This window comes from Centroberyx gerrardi, chromosome 11, assembly GCF_048128805.1.
Source record: "Centroberyx gerrardi isolate f3 chromosome 11, fCenGer3.hap1.cur.20231027, whole genome shotgun sequence".
NCBI lineage: Eukaryota > Metazoa > Chordata > Actinopteri > Beryciformes > Berycidae > Centroberyx > Centroberyx gerrardi.
Window position 1 is genome coordinate 9,463,810 of NC_136007.1, and position 19,687 is coordinate 9,483,496.

At 41.5% G+C, this 19,687-nt stretch overlaps 1 protein-coding gene across 1 annotated transcript in view; it reads right to left on the reverse strand.

Moving 5' to 3' along the window:
* Positions 1–3,059: 3,059 nt before the first annotated feature.
* septin8a (septin 8a) overlaps positions 3,060–19,687 on the reverse strand; it is a 32,921-nt gene continuing 16,293 nt past the window's right edge. Inside the window, exons 5-10 of the mRNA XM_071910681.2 lie at positions 15,066–15,227; positions 13,507–13,603; positions 7,782–7,950; positions 7,421–7,553; positions 5,731–5,900; positions 3,060–4,273 (exon numbers count right to left, since the gene is read on the reverse strand). Coding sequence (XP_071766782.1) covers positions 4,270–4,273; positions 5,731–5,900; positions 7,421–7,553; positions 7,782–7,950; positions 13,507–13,603; positions 15,066–15,227 — 735 coding nt within the window. The 3' untranslated portion in view covers positions 3,060–4,269. The remainder of the gene's footprint in view (positions 4,274–5,730; positions 5,901–7,420; positions 7,554–7,781; positions 7,951–13,506; positions 13,604–15,065; positions 15,228–19,687) is intronic.

Here is a 19,687-nt window from a genome sequence, read left to right on the forward strand (position 1 = left end):
AGCGAGGTGCTGCTCAAACAGCATGCACACTCAGCAAGTATTCCCCAGGTAAACAAAGGTCAAAAATGAGAGACTCGTGAAAACAGCCTAATTAAATCTGTGCTGTTTGCTTCATCGTGTTTGTTTTTGCTCCATTGGCACTCTGCTGACATGATTTGGGCTTCACCATAAGCTAAGCATACCAATAATGACAGGTTGCATTCAGGATATGGTGCAACAAATGCACACAGCATACAATGACTTAATGTTGGCAGGAAATGTTAATGATTACCAGACCTGGGTTGTTTGATTTTTTTTCTAGTCTGATGGGTGGAGTTTGTCCTGTTGGACTGTAAAATGACAGCAAGAAAGTTTAAACTTAATGGCTGGGTATTTGAAAGTGAACACAGTGAACTTTTCTGTGATCAACAACTTACTAAACACCATCTGAATTGATCTGATGCAGTAAACTCTACCCATCTAGTATTCAAAGCCGGTTAAAACAAATGCTAAAAATTGGAACAAAGAAGAAAAAAGTGCTACAAAAATGGTGCAAAGTGTCAAAAAAAAAAATTCAAAAGAAAGTGCTCTTCTGTTTGGAGTATGTAACTGAATGAAACAAAAGTCCAAGGCACTCTTCTTTGAAAAACTTCAAAAATACTTTATTTTGTGGGCTCATCAATTAGCCTTGGGCTGGTCACAATAAAAGGCCACTCTAAAATGTGTGTTTTTATCACACAACACAATGCCACAGATGTCGCAAGTTTTGAGGGAGTGTGCAGTTGGCATGCTGACTGCAGGAATGTCCACCAGAGCTCATGCTGCAGCATGATAATGCACGGCCCCATGTTGCAAGGATCTGTACACAGTTCCTGGAAGCTGAAAACATCCCAGTTCTTGCACTGCCTGCATACTCACCAGACATGTCACCCATTGAGCATGTTTGGGACGCTCTGGATCGGCGTGTACGACAGCGTGTTCCGATTCCTGCCGATATCCAGCAACTTCGCACAGCCATTGAAGAGGAGTGGACCAGCACTCCACAGGCCACAATCAACAACCTGATCAACTCTATGCGAAGGAGACGTGTCGCACTGCATGAGGCAAATGGTGGTCACACCAGATACTGACTTGTTTTCAAAAAATGCATATCTGTAGCCCTAGTCATGTGAGATCCATAGTTCAGTGCCTAATAAATGTCTTTTTTCAAGACAAAACTGCACATTTTAGAGTGGCCTTTTATCGTGACCAGCCCAAGGCACACCTGTGGAATAGTCATGCTGTTTAATCAGCATCTTGATATGCCACAACTGTCAGGTAGATGGATTATCTTGGCAAAGGAGAAGTGCTCACTAACACGGATTTAAACAAATTTGTGAACAAAATTTGAGAAATAAGCCTTTTGTGTGCATAGAAAAAGTCTTAGATCTTTTATTTCAACTCATGAATAATGGGAGCAAAAGCGTTGCATTTATATTTTTGTTCAGTATATATACAATCTGATTTATGTATGTACAGGACAGATATCAGTCTCAAATCAGCCTGCTGATTAATTTTTATCACTCAGCTCTGTTAGTAGGTCATGTCGGGGTAAGATGGAGGATGGAGGGAAGTCGCAGCTCTGAACAGATTGTACTGTTGGATGAGATCCAGTGTCTGCTGCAGGTGGTGGACAGAATAATAATAGTCTTGGCAGGGCTTTCACAGCAAATAGAGAACCATTACTAGGGGAGGATCTCAATACTGTGCTGTGACTTCCTCTGTGTGTGTCTTCCATGAATTGCACACCTCTCTGTGTGGTTGAATAAGGACGGGAGAAGAAAAGGGAATGGAAATACAATAAACTGATAATCTTACAAGGGCGACTCAGTTTAGAGTGACTTTACCCTGGATTGTTATTTTTTAATCACACTAACCACTGTTTAACTGCATAGTTTCCAAGCTTAAAACCATAGATAGAAAGAAAGATAGATAGATGGATAGATCCAAAATCAGATATCCATTATTTAATAAAATGACACCTAAGGATAGTCGGCAATTTAAGTCCTTGGCTGAAAAAATAGAAGTTTTACAGACTCCAAATATCATGATCCTTTACATTTTAGAGATATTGAATGATAAACTAAAGGTTTTGTTGTTTTTTGACACAAATTAGATATACTGTATACTTATTTGGAAATGAACACTTCATATATATACGTCCAGTTTTACATGCAGCATATGGGTTAAAAAAAAAACACTGGTGTCATTTGTACATTACAAATGACACCAGTGTTTACTAATGTTGAAATGAGACAGGATGAGACTACATTTATGCCATTTGGCTGGTTTAAGAAAACCTGAATTATGCATTCTCCATTGCAAACTATTTATTTGACTTGTGTGTTCATAATAGTGCAAGGAAAGCCTGGGTCAAAGTCTAAGAGGAGATGAGGGGAGGAAACTGGTCTTCAGTGTTGAGATGCAGCCTTGGTGGTTTCTGTCTGTGGCTGATACTTAAATAGAGCAACGGCAACCAGCTGCTGTCTGTGTCAGTAACACACACACACACACACACTTCCGCTCCACCTTCCACGAACAAGCACACAGTTCACCAACTCATCACGCTTTCACACACTTCCCTTTCTCCTTGCACAGACACGCATACAGTAAACAAATTCCCCATATTAATCTTTTTCACACACACACTTCCTCTCCACCTTCGACAAACATACACACTGTAAACCTGCTGTCTGTCACACACACACACACACACACACACACACACATACACACAGCTGACGTCAGCAGCATGATGAATTGCAGACTGAGTAAATATCGCTCATCTCTTCAGACAGGGAAACTTTAGACAGGAGGAAAATATTGCGTCCCGAGCTGACAGCTGTTAGGGCCGACAGCCTCTGCAGATTGTCATCTCTTTGTGCCTGTGTGTGAAGTGTGTGTGTGAAGTGTGTGTGTGTGAATGAGTGGGCGGTGAGAGTCTTCATCTACCTGTTTTCCACTTTCATCTACCTCCAATCTACCTGCCATTTAAATATCGTCAAACAAATCACGGCATGGAGACACATCAAAGGCGGAGAGGGGGGGGGAGTTTTGCATTTATTTCCATCGACAGTAAATACAGCTGCTCTCTTCTCAAACTCTGGGTGTAAACACATCTACAGCGAGCTGAGGCTTTTAGTTTACCTGAATCTTCTACAATATGTATAAACGGGCTTGTGTGTGTGTGTGTGTGTAAACTGTCACAACACTCATATACTATCAAAGCGATCATTCGTAGTTTACGCTAAAGTTATCGTTACATCACTCATGGACAACGTACAGCATCGTATGTGCTTCTTACATTAATATCATATTCAAAAACTAGTACATTTTGCATATTGGCATTATAATAAAGCCAGGTAAGCTCTAAAAAATATTCACATACAAGTTTTCTGAATTAATATGAAACAGCACCAGAATATTGCTTTTTTTTTTTTTTTTAAGACTTAGGACTAGGTTTTAGCTCATCAGTACCTATGTATATGCAAAAATATATACAGTATACAGGTACTTGTTTTATTCTATTCTATTAATGCCTTATTTGGGCTCATTCAAAACAGACCCTGGTTTATGGCTGGTAATTTATTCTACTGTGAAATGCTGATTTATCTAAATGGTCTGACTACAAAACTACTGCTAACACACACCACACCTGGACAACAGTAAACAGTTCAAACTTTAGGGAAGGCTTGATTTCATTGAGGTCTTGAATCACCTCTGAAGTTATTTAAATGCCAGCCTTGTAAATCAAGCGCACCTTGAATTTTTAAACAGATATTGAACCGTTTCAGACGTTGCCTGGGTGCGTTACACTGCAATACTAAAAGGTCATGAATGGTGAATTGTCCGTCGCTGGGTGTGAACCTCTGTCTCTAGTGTGAATAAGTTGAATGGTGAACACAGAACAGAAAATCTTTAAGTCACAACTATAGAAAAAAAAGAACACAAAATGCATATATAAAAAGTGTCCCAAATCATAGAATGAGTGATCCTGAATAAATGAGATGGCCACTGTTGGCAAGTGAGCACTTTTTCCTCTTTTCTTTCTCACCATCTTTCACTCTCTCTCTTTTTTTTTTTTTTTTCCCCATGTGGCTTCATCCTCATCCTCATCCTCAGTGTCTTTGGTCCATGTGCACAATGTCAAGATGGAATGTCAACAAAAAGAATAAACAGGCGTTGTCGTTGCTATGGTGATGGAAGACAAATCCATGGTCGTGTGTGGGGGGGGTATACAGCGCCCATATATTAACTGAAAAGCAATGACAAACAATAAGAAAATAAACAGAATGAATAAACAACTGTGTGGAATGAATAAAAATGAAAAATCATAGTGCTATGAACAACTAATAAATGAGACAATATACATGCAAATTCTAATAAAGGAATTATGGCAATGGACATTTGGAAAAGTCAATAAAGCAATTTGGTAGCCTGAAGCAGAGAGGTGCTGCAGTAGAAATACTTAGGAAAGCGTGTGCCAAAGAGTAGAAAGTGACAAAAGAGTAGAAATGACAGTGTAAACCGTGACGAATACACACAGTACATTAGGAATCATGATGAAGTTTATCTGTCAGAGGGAGGAAGCTCAAGTTCTTCCTTATCAAAGATCACTCCTGAAAATATCCTCTATTACTGCAAACACCGTAAACACCATCAATACATCTGCTCAGCTGTAGTAGCATTTCAGTTTTGGGTGAGTATGTTAAACACACAAACACTGAACTCTAGGGATCTGTGGAGTCTCGCTCACAAAACCACAAAATGGATGATCAGTTTCTCAGAGCGGCTCTGCCTGACGGAGCGCATGAGCGACCACAAGATGGAGCCAGTCGGCCTCAAATAAAACCTCATCTGTGTTTCCAAGCCTCCGAGAGCTCGACTGGGTAGCGACCCACAGGAGACTCAATTCAAATCGTGAACTGAAACCGGCAATTCTTATAATGATGAGACGATAGAGGCTTCAATCTCCAACGTTTTGACACGAGAACATTTACCAGTAAGACTTCTAGTTTCCGAATTGAATCCAACAACAATCCTGGCAGGAACAGCATGAGCAGAGATTTGAACCCATGCTGTCCTAAGTACATGGTGTGCACGTCAGCGTACCCCTATACAAAATCAGCATTCCCTGCATGAGCTTGTATTCTGCATCACCTACTCATCAGCTAAGCTTTATATCGCCTCTGCTTCTGAGTTCACCGCCTCCTTCCTGAGTATCCTGAATAATCAGAGCGAGGCAAAGGAAAGAGTGAAAGAGCAGGAAATGCTAACCTTGGGTAGGAGAAAAAAAAAAGGGGGAGGGGGAGGGGGAGGGGGGAGTTTCCTAAACACACGCTAAGCCTTTACAATCAATCACATGCATGTTTATTGGAGATAGCCATAACAAGAGCACAATCCGATTAAGAGCTCATGAATGTGAGATTCAACTTGAGGACTTAGCAGCATCCAGAAAACCTCCAACCCTAAGATCTTGGAGCGGAGGAAGAGAGCAAAAAAGAGGAGGGGATGGAGAGAAACAAGAGAAGAAGATACACAACACAAATGACTAGGATTTGAGGTACAGAATGAAAGAGAAAAGGATAAGTTAAGGAAAGGAGCAGGGTAGGAAATTAACAAAAGGTAAGTTTTGGTAAGTTTCTACCAGTCTCACAGGGAAAGTAGAGTACGGTAAATGATAGATAGAAAGGAAAGGAGGGATTTGCTCACTTTTTCTTGTCCTTGTCTTTCTTGAGGGGCTGGGATAGGGAGAGGGTCTCGGCCGCCACCTTCCTCCTGTTGAAGGCGTTCATCTCCTCCTCCAGGTCTCTCCTCTTCTCCTCCACCTTCCTCTTCTCCTCCTGGTGCATCCTCTTCAGCTGCTCGAACTTGTCGTGCAGCTGAGAGGGAGGAGGAGGAGGCGAGGTGGTGACAGACAGAGACAGACGGAGAAGACAGAGAGAGAGAGAGACAGAGATCGGCACAGAGACGAGAAGATGAGATACCCAAAAAGAACAGGAACAATCTGTCTAAATTCCGGTCATTTCAAAAGCCAAGCAGAGTTGAGCGGTGGCAGCATGTGGGCGAGTTTGTGACCGTTCAAATCAAATTAAAATTTGGGCAGGGAACGTCACATGCTCTCCACATATTTGGGAGTTAAAGTCACAATGAAATGAAATATGATTTTTTCACCTTGTTAACCAATTCTCCACATCAAAATGAACATATATTGAACAATAAATGCCAAAAAAGTATTTTTATAAAATCTCATTACTTTTACTTCCTGGAAAACAGTGTGTTTTTGGTGGTTACTTCACGGTGTACCAGTAGGAGTAGATAAAAATTTGAACCATAAAACCAGATTTTTGAACAATCCTCCCACTGACCCTCCCATCATGTAAAACCTGCAATTTAGCAACTTGAGTGGCAACATGGTACAGTGATGCTCACCCCCAAACACCCTGTTTCCTAATTTCCACGGTTGAGTCCCAGTGGCTGCAATTAATTAATTTGGAAGAATCCGGTATTTGTGACAGCTCAAAATATGCGCAAAGCATTTCACAGTGGATTGCTCCACCAACTACGCAGTACAGCATGCAAATTTCCCATGTTTGTTATGGTCTAGCCCACCCACTTCTGAACAGTCCCTACCTGCGTTACGTCCCGCCCAAATATCCAGTTTCTACCGGAAATACGTTGAATTACACAAGCAAAACACCTTTGAAATGCTTACTTTTGAACAATGCCTTGTTCAGAAGTACTTCAGTGGTCGACTGGCTGCTCAGTTGCCGATGGAAGACTGGACCGTTTGTTTTTTTAACCATTCTTATATTAATATTTATAGTTATACTTTATAAATACTCCTGTTCTTGTGTCCCTTTATAATGTCAGTTCTCCCCGTTATCGGCTTTCTTTTTCATGACCCTGACCTGTTTTTAACCATGTTTGCAAAGCACTTCGGGTCGTACGAAATGTGCTATGTAAATAAAACTTGATTTGATCTGAATGTGTTTACTGTATGTATGTAGTCATTCCTGATGTGGTAAACCCCACCCATCTGGTTGTCCAAGATGGTTGTAACAAACACTTGGAATTATTTGGAAATCCTGTGGTAAAAAGAGAGATCCAAGGCACTCCAACAATCTGTCAGAAAGTCTTTATTCTATTTGGCTAGTCTTAACTGTGAGGAAAAACTGCACCCGATGCATTTTTAACTCACAATTATGACCAGCCGAATAGAATAAAGGCTTTTTAGTAATAGATTTCTGAAGTGCCTTGGATCTCTTTTTTCCACATGATTAACAGAAGAGCACCCAACCCCTCAATATTTAACATAAGAAGCACTACAACATCCTATCTATTTGAAAACACTGTTTGACCTCAGTCTGTGATTTCTCCTCCTCCACTCGCCGACACTGACCTCTCTCTCCTTCTCTTTCAGCTCTGCTTCCGTCTCCTTCACTTTGTTGACGAACATCTGCCTCATCTCCTCCTCTTTACGCTGCAGATCCCCCAGGAACTCTTTCCTCTTGGCCTCGTACGTCTCCTGAAGACTGGAGGGAGAGAAAAGAAAGGAGAGACAGAGGAGACAGAGGAGAAAGGGGAGGAAAAACAGGGATAGATTAGCTATTGTCTCGAAACAATGGAGAGTCTCCCTGCCTTTGACACTTGAGTATCTCTGTGGTTTGGGGTTTGGAGTTTTGTGTGTGCATGTGTGTGTTTTCTCACTGCACACGCACACATTGTTATATTCTGTCAGTATCCACTCCCTCCCTCTCTACCTGAACGGCTGGCTGTCGGGGTCTGTGTCTTTGAAGCCCATCTCCTCCAGCTTGCAGCGTCTGTAGAGCTCGTAGTGGCGGGCGTGGGTCTGCTCCCTCAGATCCTCCATGTTCACCCTGATCAGCATCTCTCGGAGTTTGACAAAGTCGCAGTGGCTCTCATTCTCGACTACAGGGAGCACAGACACACAGGCACGCTAGAATTAGAGCAGCATTGGGAAGAGATATGAAAAAAAGTCACAGTAGATCTTGTTTAAAAAAAAAAAAACGAAATCAATACACTGCGAAAAATCTCCATCTTAACAAGTCATTTAGTCTATTATTGAGTCCTAAAATTTAAATTTTCTTAAAATAAGTGAAACAATCAATCGGTCAATGGGGTTAGATAATTTCACTTGTTTCCAATGCAAATCAACTTGTTTCAAGAATTTTGTAGAATCGAGTGTCATTTTCTTGATAGTAGTGCAGTGATATTGATACTAATTTCTAGAAAATTCCTGAAAGAAGTGAAACTGCATTGGAAGCAGGTGAGATTATCTCACCTCATTGGCAGAATTTTTCTCTTGGCTTAACAAAAATAAGATTTGAAGGCTGAATATGAGACTAAATGGTGTTTTTTGCAGTGTACAACCATCTCTGTCACACCAGACTTTGTCTCATCACTGATAACTGCTCACATCCCAGTTGAGGTCTTATTTCAGGTAAGCTACACCTTGCAAGCAGCCTTTGATTAACCCCGACAAAGTCTGCTTTGCTGTCGAAACATTGGTTTTGTCTTAATAAACTGCATCAGAGCTATGAATGTACAGCCACGTTATTTCGTTTTAAGTCCTAAGTCTCTCTGTGCCTCTCTTTCATTCTCGGCCTTGCTGTCTCTTTCGCTGCTTCTAGCTCATTTTAACACTCCATCTGTCTCCCTGTTATCCTCCCTTTCTCTCCATCTTTCCCCCTCAAAGCAGGAAATCATACCACGTCCCCAAAGGAATGTGAAGTACTGAGCACAAAATGCATTTGGATAAATCACATCTGGCATCCTTTGTAATTAAATTAGATCAAATTTATTACATTTTGGCAACAGACAGGCGTTGATAAATTATAAAAATTCTGCACTTTGGTGTTCATTTTTCACCCGGGCGACTCTCACAACCTCGCTTTGGTTTTATGTCCGAGTGATTCTCACAGTTAAACGGGTTCATCATGGGGAAAGGGCAGGAAGCGTTTCCTGCCTCGCAGACTGACAGCAGAGGGGAGAATGTGCCCCGAGTGTCATTTCCATGCTGTTGAAGCCTTTGCTCGCAGGTCGCCTCATTTACTCCATTTCAAAGATACGGACTGCTCTCCAATTTAAAAAGTTGTCTTCTCTATTTTGTGAACTGGAATGAGGCCACTTGGGGAGCGAGTGGGCAGTGGTGGCTGGGTATGGACTGAATTATGATATATTTGTACTGTAATGCACTGTCTGATCTTTGAGAAAATAAAATAGTAGTCCTGATAAAGTGCTCATACTGCAAGACAGCATAGCAGTTAATAATCTGGCAACACATTCGTTACTCTTCTTCACCGAGAACCTTTCTTACTCTGCATCACTCTTGTCAAGAAAACTAATCACTCCTTACTCCTCGTTTGAAAAATAAAGTTGTTCCTTCCCGTCCTTATTTTCTCCCCGTGTGCAGATCTGATAATGACTCCATAGTCTGAGTGGAAACTTCGAAAAAAAACGGTCCTTTCCTCAATACGCTCCGTCACCTCAAATCTTTTAATGAGGGCACATCAGAGAGCCAAACTTCTGCAAAGTACCAAAAACCCGGAGAGCACTAGAGCAGCTGTGGTCCAATGCATAACTTGATACATCGCTACTAATGTTGGAAAAACCCAGAGAAGAATCACTTGTCAAAATGGACCGGTGATGTCAGAGGAAAAACACTTCTCCTCCTCTCAGAGATCCGATGAAATCAACCTGTTAGTAAAACTAAAAATGCTGTAAAGAGCCACTTTCTGTTATGTCAGATCTGAATGTGTGTGTGGTGGCCGAAGAGACACGTGCAGAGCGAAGGCACGTGGCCTTCATGGGCTGGAACATATGCCGAGGACCCCGAGGTAACAGCAGTGGACCATGGGATATATGTTCTGTCTAAATACCACCACCAGCAGTGAGCTCTGAGGATGTAAAGATGACGATAATGATGTAAAAAAAAAAAACAAAGTCTAATTAGGATGGCATTTAGCTTTTCAGATTGGAGACGGGCAAACACAACCTGTGGTGCATGACAGCAGATCACAATATAGCATCACAAAATACAGCATAACACAAAGTTACATCCTAGCCTAATGGAGGAAAGTGTTACTTCTCTTGGGATAGTGTCCTTTTGGGTTGTGTTGAGGGACAAACTGACTCCCACCTCGTTTAAAGTGTCCGGGACCAGAAAGAAATAATGCTGAGAAATAGGCTAGTAGTGTGGATCCAGCCTCATGAATGACTCATTCTCCTTTTTACTCGTATTCGCTGGTTAACCACATCATTAGTGAGAGAACATGAGTAAAAAGAGAAATGAGCTATTCACAGGACTGGATCCAGGCTACAGAAATGCTCTGTCCATTTGGCATCTAGTAGTGTGTCTGCACTGCCCCCCCGCTGAGCGATGACTGAGGGCCAATCCACTGACTGACTGCAGTGCTGAGCCCCCAGGATAGCCAAGCACACACACACACACACACACACACACACACACACAACCACACACACACAGACACACACAAGCATTAAAAAAGAAACTTACAAATAAATGCGAACAGACAGATAGGGTTGCAAATGAAAATAGATATTCAAAGTAATCAAGTATGAGTGAAAATGGGCATGTACAAGATGAAAATACAAACATACAGTAGGCTATATTAAAGGAAAACACCATGTTATTGGGAGATTGGCCTGCTAAACAACAAAATCATCCATGCATGTGTCCCTGGTAGATCGTTTGCTCCATGCTAACACTTTAGCATACACTGTGTCGGGTGATCGCAGGCGACTAGCATCATCTCAAAAGCAGCTAAACGCTAAATAGTGAGTAATGTTATATGACGGCTATGTCTGCCAGTTTGGTGTAGGAGATTAATACAATTTGCACTAAATGACACAAAAATTGCATACTGTTTTTAACTACCAACGACTACTTTCCCCGTTTACATAGAAAGTGAATGTGGTGAGCATTGGGAGACTGTACAGCTAAAAAAATATCACCGTGCTACAGATGATACATCCCCTGAAATAGTTCCAGAAATAAACCTGGCAACATCAGCTATATTGAATGAATTGTGTTTTATTTATTAAAAAAATATATATCAATCTACAGGCCACATAATAAAAACCATTAACAATTTGTTTTATTACTTTAAGGTCAGTCTTCTTACTTGGGATAATGCTAGTCGCATACTATCACTCAACATTGTGTCTGCTAAAGAGTTAGCATGAAGCACCAGAGTTACGGTTAAGCTGAGCCAATCTCCCAAAAAATTCATGTATTCCTTTCAGTACAAAAGAAAATAAGACCCGCTTGAGAATTAAATGTGAACAAAAACAAAGTGATGTTCATGTTCACATACAAACACACATGTCCACACAGTTATACATATGCACACACACACACACACACACACACACAAACACCAGTAGCTTGGAGTGGAGTAATACCAAGGGTCTGCTATTTGTCAAAGATGTCTGGAGTTCAGAGATAAAGTATCAAGATCCTAAGGGGAGATAACACACACACACACACACACACACACACACACAGCCCTTCAAATACACTTTTTGTCTGCAGACAGTCCTCCCTCTGTCTTCCTCCAAGTCAGTGGAAATTTCCCATGGCTCTTTAAGGGGTTACCATAACCCGTCCATATGACATCTGGCATCTACAAACTGTTTCCAATAACACAGACCCGGCTATCAATAGGCTGAGTGTAGTATAACATGGAGACTTTTTTCTCTTCTGCTCTTTTCTTCAGACAATATGACAAAGTGTCTTGTATGAATGGTGGGTCACCAGTTTGCTAGTAAGCCAGACTAAAAAGAAAACATTTTTTCTCCTATTTAGAGATGCCATCAGTCAAGCTGTTGTGAGGGACTGTGAACAAGGTGAATAATTAGATTATCAGGTCTAAAACAACAACAAAACAACTTTCCTTGAAACAATATGGAAATGCAGCGCCTGGGAACCAGATTTCTTTTTGGGACAAGCAGAATTTGATGAACACCAGTCCCATGTTGGACCATGGGTTGTTTACATCCAAAATGGCAATATATTTTTAGAAATAAAACTTATTTATAAAGATGCTAATGTAAACACAGTATTATCATCCACCAGGGTCTGGTTTCCTATTGTCCCATTGACTTGGAATATGACAAGTCTTCCAAAGAAAGCATTTCTCCACAAACTCAACTTCTGAACAGATAATACTTTCCTCTTATTTTTGACATTTTACAGTTATCATATTGCTACACATCAGTATTTTACTACCTGCTGATCACTGTTGAAGAACGGCAAAATTGGGAATACAACTTTTCTGTTGGACACAGACAAACTAGATGAGCTTATAGCCAAGATGATTTTCTGGAGACTGTGCTGATCTGTCTGTCACTGGACTGTAGATGCATATTGACCGATGGAGTCTAAAGGAATCCGTCCCCTAGGAGACACAGCAGGGTTTATAAATAACTATAGAGTGTCCTCTGAGAGTTGGGGAATGAGAGTGGTCAGTGGATAATGGAGAGAGGAAGGGGAGGGAGGGAAGACAGGGAGGACAGAAGAGCAGGACAGCGGGGAGAAAAGGAAGAGAGGGGAGGGAGATGGGTGAAAGGAGGAAGGGGGGGATGGATGGAGAGAGAGAGAGAGACCTTGCCTGATAGTGTTACTCCCATCTGAGTTGTAATATTCTCACAGCACTACTCTGCGTGACATTATTAAATTACACTGTTTAGCCTGGTTGACAAGCACAGAGGATATGTTATGGGAAACAAGCTGATACAACAGGGTGTCCCTGTGGGCAGTCACACACACGCACACACACAGTATAGGCACATATACACACAAGAACACACACACAAACATACAAACACCCCTGCACCCTGCCAGAAACACCCACAATGCAATATCCCCGAAGAATCCCCATTCATACAGCCTTCTTCATCAGTCTGTGCCAAACTCATAAAACAGCATAATAAACAAGATGTCACACACAAGTTGACCATAAATTGACCCCCAGGTACTCACTGTTCCCTTTGAAACACACACACACACACACACACACACACACACATATGCATGCACATGAACACACACATGCACCCATGCACACACACTATCAGCTCAAGCAAGCAAGCAACAAAGCAACACACACAGCTCTTACAATGCAACATTGACTTACACACCTTGCCAATCTGCGCAGGAGCATGCACACTTCTTTTTCTCTCCCTCTCTCACTTTTTCTCTTCCTCCTCTCTCTCTCCTTTTTCCTTGTCCTCTCTCTTTTTCATGTCCTCTCTCACTCTCTTTCTTGTTTTCTCTCTCTCACTTTTTCTTATTTTATCTCTCTCTTTTTCTTGTCCTCTCACTCTCACACACTTTTTTGTGTGTGTCTCTCTCTCTCTCACTTTTTCCTCTCTCTCTCTCTCCCAAACACACAAAAACGCACACACACATCCTCTGAACAACTGCTTGTGGAGGGTACTCACCTTGCACAACACCCCAGGGATACTGCCTGGCCCTCACTGTTTTGTTCCCCACTTTGACCTCCTCCACGCTTCCCACCACAGCAAATGGCAGATGGGCCTGTACAGGGTCAGAGGTCAAAGTGTCAAACAGGTCAAGAGGTTACAGGTGTAACCAGAGCCATTACCGTGGGGCTGATTCCTGGATTCCTCCGTCTTCTGGGTTACACTTCCTGAAAGAGTTCCTGGCTCCTTCCTGGTTACCACATGGCAGCATTCTTTATAGCATAGCAACCATTTCACAAGTTAAGTGTTAAGTTTAACTAGCTTAACACATGTTGTTAGTGGAGAATTAATCAAACAGAAGGGATGAAAGAAAACTGAATGTTTAGTTTCAAATAAAACTAGTTTCACAGCGGGGGTTTTCTTTCTTATCTTTCACCAGCAGACCACACCAGAGTGAAGCTAAACCATGCTGACATATTAGCTGCACCAGAGCGGTGTGTTTAACTTTAACATGTGGCTCAGTTGGGCTGAGAGGCCTGTTTTGCTGACGTGATTAAACACACGCTTCCTTATTGCTCTCAGAGTTACTACGCCTCGCTGGGCCTGAGAGTGAAGCGTCATGAGGAAAACACGCCCGACACGCAACCTCAAAAATTAGGTGGCGAGTTGGAACCAGCTGGCTGGTTGCAGCACAAGGAACAGGCTGGTGAGCGTAGGCGCTGATGTAACCAACCAAGAATAGAAGGGGCTACTGTACAAGGACTGAGCCAGGCCGAACCTAGTGCAGTCTCATCCATTAGACAATTTACTTTGTGTGTATTTGTATGTGTGTGTGTGTGTGTGTGAGAGAGAGAGAGAGTGCGTGTGTGCACAGTGTGTGATTCTGTATCATTCCCATTATAAAAGCTGAATAATGAAGTTCATTTCTATGGCCACATTGAATACATTTTCAGTATTTCAGTATCTGGTTTATTTTGACGGTGGAAAATATGTACTAATGGAGATATTTATAAGGCAAGCTAGAGGAAAATATGTGCTGCCATCACGCTCATAAATTCCTTTAGTATGGAGAGAATGAGAGAATGGGGAACCAGTGCAATCAAACAGACCTTGAATTCAAATTATATTTATACGTGTGAATATACAGTATATGCATGCACACACACTGGGTCAGACAGTATTTTAGCATTGTATAGAGTATCAGATGTGTGGGATTATTTCAAGACTGTCTAGATAAGCGTGTCTAGATAAGGACAATACCTTTAAAGTTAGTTTTCAACACATGTATTAATACAGCAGTGGATGTGGTGTCAACATGTTCCTATTACCAGATGTTTAACACATGTGGTGCTGCAGAATAACATGTTATCCCTCAATAGACACACAGATGTCTTCAAAACAACATTCTTTTTAAATGTGTGAATGTTGAGACTAGTCTGAAGTCTGTAAAAAGCTTTGTCATTTTGTCCATGTGTGTATAAAAGGGACAACACAATTTCTCAACATGTGTGTTGCTATTAACACATCGTTAAAAATGACAAAACCTTTTCAGCGAGTGCATGGGTGTTTTGACTTACGTTCATGGAGGCGTTGATCTCAGTGACGGCTTCATCGTCTGTCGGAAACTGATAGATCTGGACGCCGTTACTCACAAGCTCGCTCATAATCTTAATTTTGAATTTGTGGAGCTCGCTCTTTGAGATTGTGTCTGCTTTGGCAATGATAGGGATTATGTTGACCTAAGGAAGGAGAGAGAGAGAAGAGAGGGTTGGACTCTTAGAAATACAGCTACTGTCCAGTGTGTAGAGCATGATACTACCAACCCATACCAAAAATGTATGCATGTACATTGGATAAAAGCATCCACCAAATGACATTTGTTATGTAATGGTTCATCTGGTGCATCTCCATGCCTCCTGAAGATCACTGCTGACTGGATTTAAATTAAATGCTGAGCTTGATATGATTAGAGAAGATGCATATGGAGCCAACCAACTGCTGTCAATGAATTACAGATTAGAGTAATCAACTTCCCTTTGGCACTGCGTCATGAACAAATACCATGAATGAAGTCAAATTTAACATATTGAACCAAATTAAATACATACACAAAACTAATCAGATGACTAAATATGGCTGAGGTGGCACACGAGGCCATATGCTGCAAATATGGTGAATCGGCTCAGTCAGAACCCCGACGGATACATTAAAACAAACAACGATTATGAAAACAAACTAGGCTCCATCTCCAATCAGCAGCAGATGTGGAGAAATAAACACACTGTTTGTCTGCATTCCTCTGTATGACTGTACTACGCAAATCACTAACTCAGAGGACGGGGAGGATTCCCATAGATTCAGTCATCAATTCCATAATGTGCCTTGAGGAAGAGATGAGCTTGTTAGGGGTCCAATTATAAGCTCATCATACTTTATTGGATCATTATTTTGCAGCGGGGCGGCCAATATCACGTTTTAACCCTTATTTAACCAGGCAAGCTGACTAATAGCACATTCTTATTTACACCTGGGAGCTGGTAGTTGTGGAGGGAGGGGGGAGCGTTACTCATTCACTTCCCACACCCGGATTTTCCCAGCCAGTCTGGGATTGTGAACCAGCGATCTTCCAGTCTACCTCACTGCAGTGTATTGGGGCCAAATAGGAAGGAGGACTGGCTTAAGATATGACTGTTAATGCCTGGGAGCAGACTTGAGTCAAAGAGTATTCCCAAATAATTTTGTGTTTGTTCTGACCTACTAGGAGCACCAGAGGGGAGGGTTGAACCGCATCAGGACAATTCAGACAGTGTCAAATAAGTAGTCAATCACCTAAAAATGTACTAAAATAGTCAGAAATTTCTGGCACTCAGTGAATTTTCCTGTGCAACAAACCCTCACTCATCTGGTTCATCAAAAAGGCAAAAACTTATTTGAAAATAAAATAATTATTTGAAAATACTATTTGACCCAAGCCTATCTGGGAGTAAATTACGAGTCACACTCCAAAATGATAAATCCATGTACACCTACTCCTACTTATTGATTGATAGCACAAAGTTCAAACAAATTAAAGGTTAGTAGGTAATATAAATCATTGGTTGAAGCGGTTTAACAGACTGGATCCTGTATATCTTAAAAAATGATTAACTTCCAGCAGTCATTTCCTTGTTCCATTCAAGAAGAATTTACTCATTTATAACAAAAGACACCTCCTTTAGACTCTTATCTCTCTTCCTGCCTACAACCAGCTTGAGCCACAAACCACACTAAGTACTGCAATGCTCTTTCACTTCTCTCACTCTGCTGGGCCTTTCAACTATCTCAAACCTCCCTATCTTTTGCAGGGAGGAGTGGTCCATACCCCATTTGCAAGAAAAACACCATTGTCTAGCCTTGACTGCAAAAATCTACAGACTGAGGGAAATGCTGTTGGGTTTCTGGTCTACTTCCCTGTTTTTCAGTGTTTTTCCCTGTTTTTCCTGTGACAGGACTATCTGGCAGATAGGTCAAGGCTCCGTTCATTCATCTTTGGCTTCCAGATAAAAGTAAAATCCACACACTGTTATGCTCCCCTTGGTGTGAGTTTAGTCCCGCACCATAAAATTCTGACTGTAGACCCCAGTTTACTACCACTTATTACCACTTTGATAAAGAGACAGCCACCCTTGAAATGTCACTATTAGTGTTGAAATGTGTTTACGGGAACAGCAGCATAACTGTGTGTGGACTTTATATCATTCATTCATACATGATTTGTATTATGATTATATGACTATATATTTGTATTATGATTTGTGACTTGGTCAGGCACCTGCCTAGGTTTGTGGATGAGGAAGCACCTGTTTTGCTCGCAAGAATACAAACTGTAGTCGTGTAGAGTGCAGTGTGGAAATCATGGAGACGAAACTACTAAGAGCGTAAGGGCAATCATCATTCGGCAAATAGCTGCTGCATATATCGCCCGGCAGACAGACATCCTATCTAGAAGCAGAGCACTGAATAAACAAGGCTGTCAAGCCTGTAAAACAAAACAGTGTCACATCCACACTGTGGTCATTCAACATTGGCCTGCTTTCAGACCAAACACTGGTCATATTTCACATGGTGGATAGATCGTTGGGACAGCGCCGCTGAGGTTAGGGTACAGTTTGATTTTCACCATGGCCACCCACTCAGACTAAAACTGAGTGCATTATTACATGATGCTTTCACAATGCTGTAAATCGTTTTGGATGAAAGCGCCTGCCAACATAGCTGTCATTTTACACCTTTCAAGCCTGCAGAGAAAAACAGAATCACGTCAACTCTATTTATGCAATTTCTATCTACACTCTCCTGCACTGTGGAGCTAATGGACGCCTATGAGAGTCACTAAAATGTCCTTGACAGAGTCATACTAGGGGTCCGAGCGAGCAAGCGAGAGTGAGAGAGCTGGTTTGGTTCATACGGAGGGATGGAGCGATTTAGCTGAGGGTAAGCTGCTATGCTTTAGCTCATACTAGGGGATAGAGAGAGTTAGCTCAGGTAAGCTGCTATACTGTGGGAAAGAGACACGTAGCTCAGGTAAACTGCTTTGCTGTGGTTCATACTTGGGGATAAAGATACTTAGCTCAGGTAAGCTACCATGTTTTGGTTCAAAGCAGGCCACAGAGAGAGTTGGCTGTGTATGCTGCCATGGTTTGGATGGCATCAGGAGACAGTTGACAAAGGTAGAGTGCCAAGATTTGATCGCACTGCTGTCAGGTAAAAACCTCATTACACCAATTTCTGAGTTTTTCCAATTACAACTTGAAGTGAAATTTTGCCTCGACATTTATGTGTTGACTGAGTTTAAAGATCCTTAGGGCCCCAAAAAACAGTTAAAAACCCACTGTGTAACTTAATTTACATGGGTGTCAATGAGAAAATAAATATTCCTTAAAAATATACTTTGTGGAGATACGTGATTTTTGCCCCAAAGCAGCGACAGTTGGCTGAGGTACCCTGCCACTGCTTTGGATGGTATCAGGAGACTTTTGGCAGAGACAGGCAGCCATGCGCTGATAGTTGGCTGAGGTAAGCCAGCAGGTTTTAGTCACAAACTGACCATCTGCTTTGTTCTAGATGTGTCATCATTGCATCACCAGACACACACAGGGCTGAAGCTGTCACTCTGTCACTCCTGCAGCAGTTCTATGGGTAGCTACATGTTTGTGCTGAAAAGCAATTATTTGGTGGAGGAAGTAAACAAAATAATAGAGGTCAGGTGCTGTAAATCAATTTAAGGACTATTGTAAAAAAAAAAATCGAAAAAGTGAATTTTATGGTGTGTGACTGGATGTAGCGAGCTAGCTACTTTCATGTTTCACAAGCACACATGAAGGCATACAACATGTATATGCACACGCTGTAACAAGACTGAATGAAGTTTCCGGTGTTTTGACTGTAATCTACATGCAGCTTTCTCACATTATGTGCTTGTAGATGTGAAGGCCAGAGGGGATGAAATGTGGACGGTTTGTTTGCCACTGACACATTTCACACCTTTGCTATATTTAACAGTCAATAAAATACTGAGCTCGTGGTGACATTTTCTCACGCGGCCACACATGCACATACTCAACCGAGGCCATACAAACTTTCACTTTTTAATTTTAACTGCCTCTGTCTCTCTTGCTTCCTCTCCTTTAAGCTTTGTGCACACATATGCTTTAAAATGTTTGGAGGACCATTTCAATTCCTGAAATTCCTCACTTCCCAGGGTTGCAACAATGATCTAGGGCCTGATTCAAAAACCACTGAAGGGTTTTAGCTCTGGTGTGTACAGTGAGTGGTTTTTCAAAAATGTTCAATCCAAACATGTCTCTAAAGAGAAAAAATTAACCCAGCAGGTTTAGTTTATTCAGCTTTACCATCAATACATAGCAATTCTCTGTTTATGTATGCCTCTTCAATATTACTATAGCTGCAATGTCAGTGGCAACAATGTCAATATTACAATTATGAGCATTCTGTGATGTAGATCACCAAATCGATAAATTAAAAAAATATCCAAAACCAAACCCTTAAAGTAATAATACACAAACTTTTCATATAAGTGGCCATTTTGCTATCACCAATTGATGTAACACACACACAGAGTCTGGTAGGTCTTTCCTGGGAAAAATCCTTTGGTGCACAGGAAGTGATGTGTTTTACGTTTCCGTCAGCAGCAACAGCA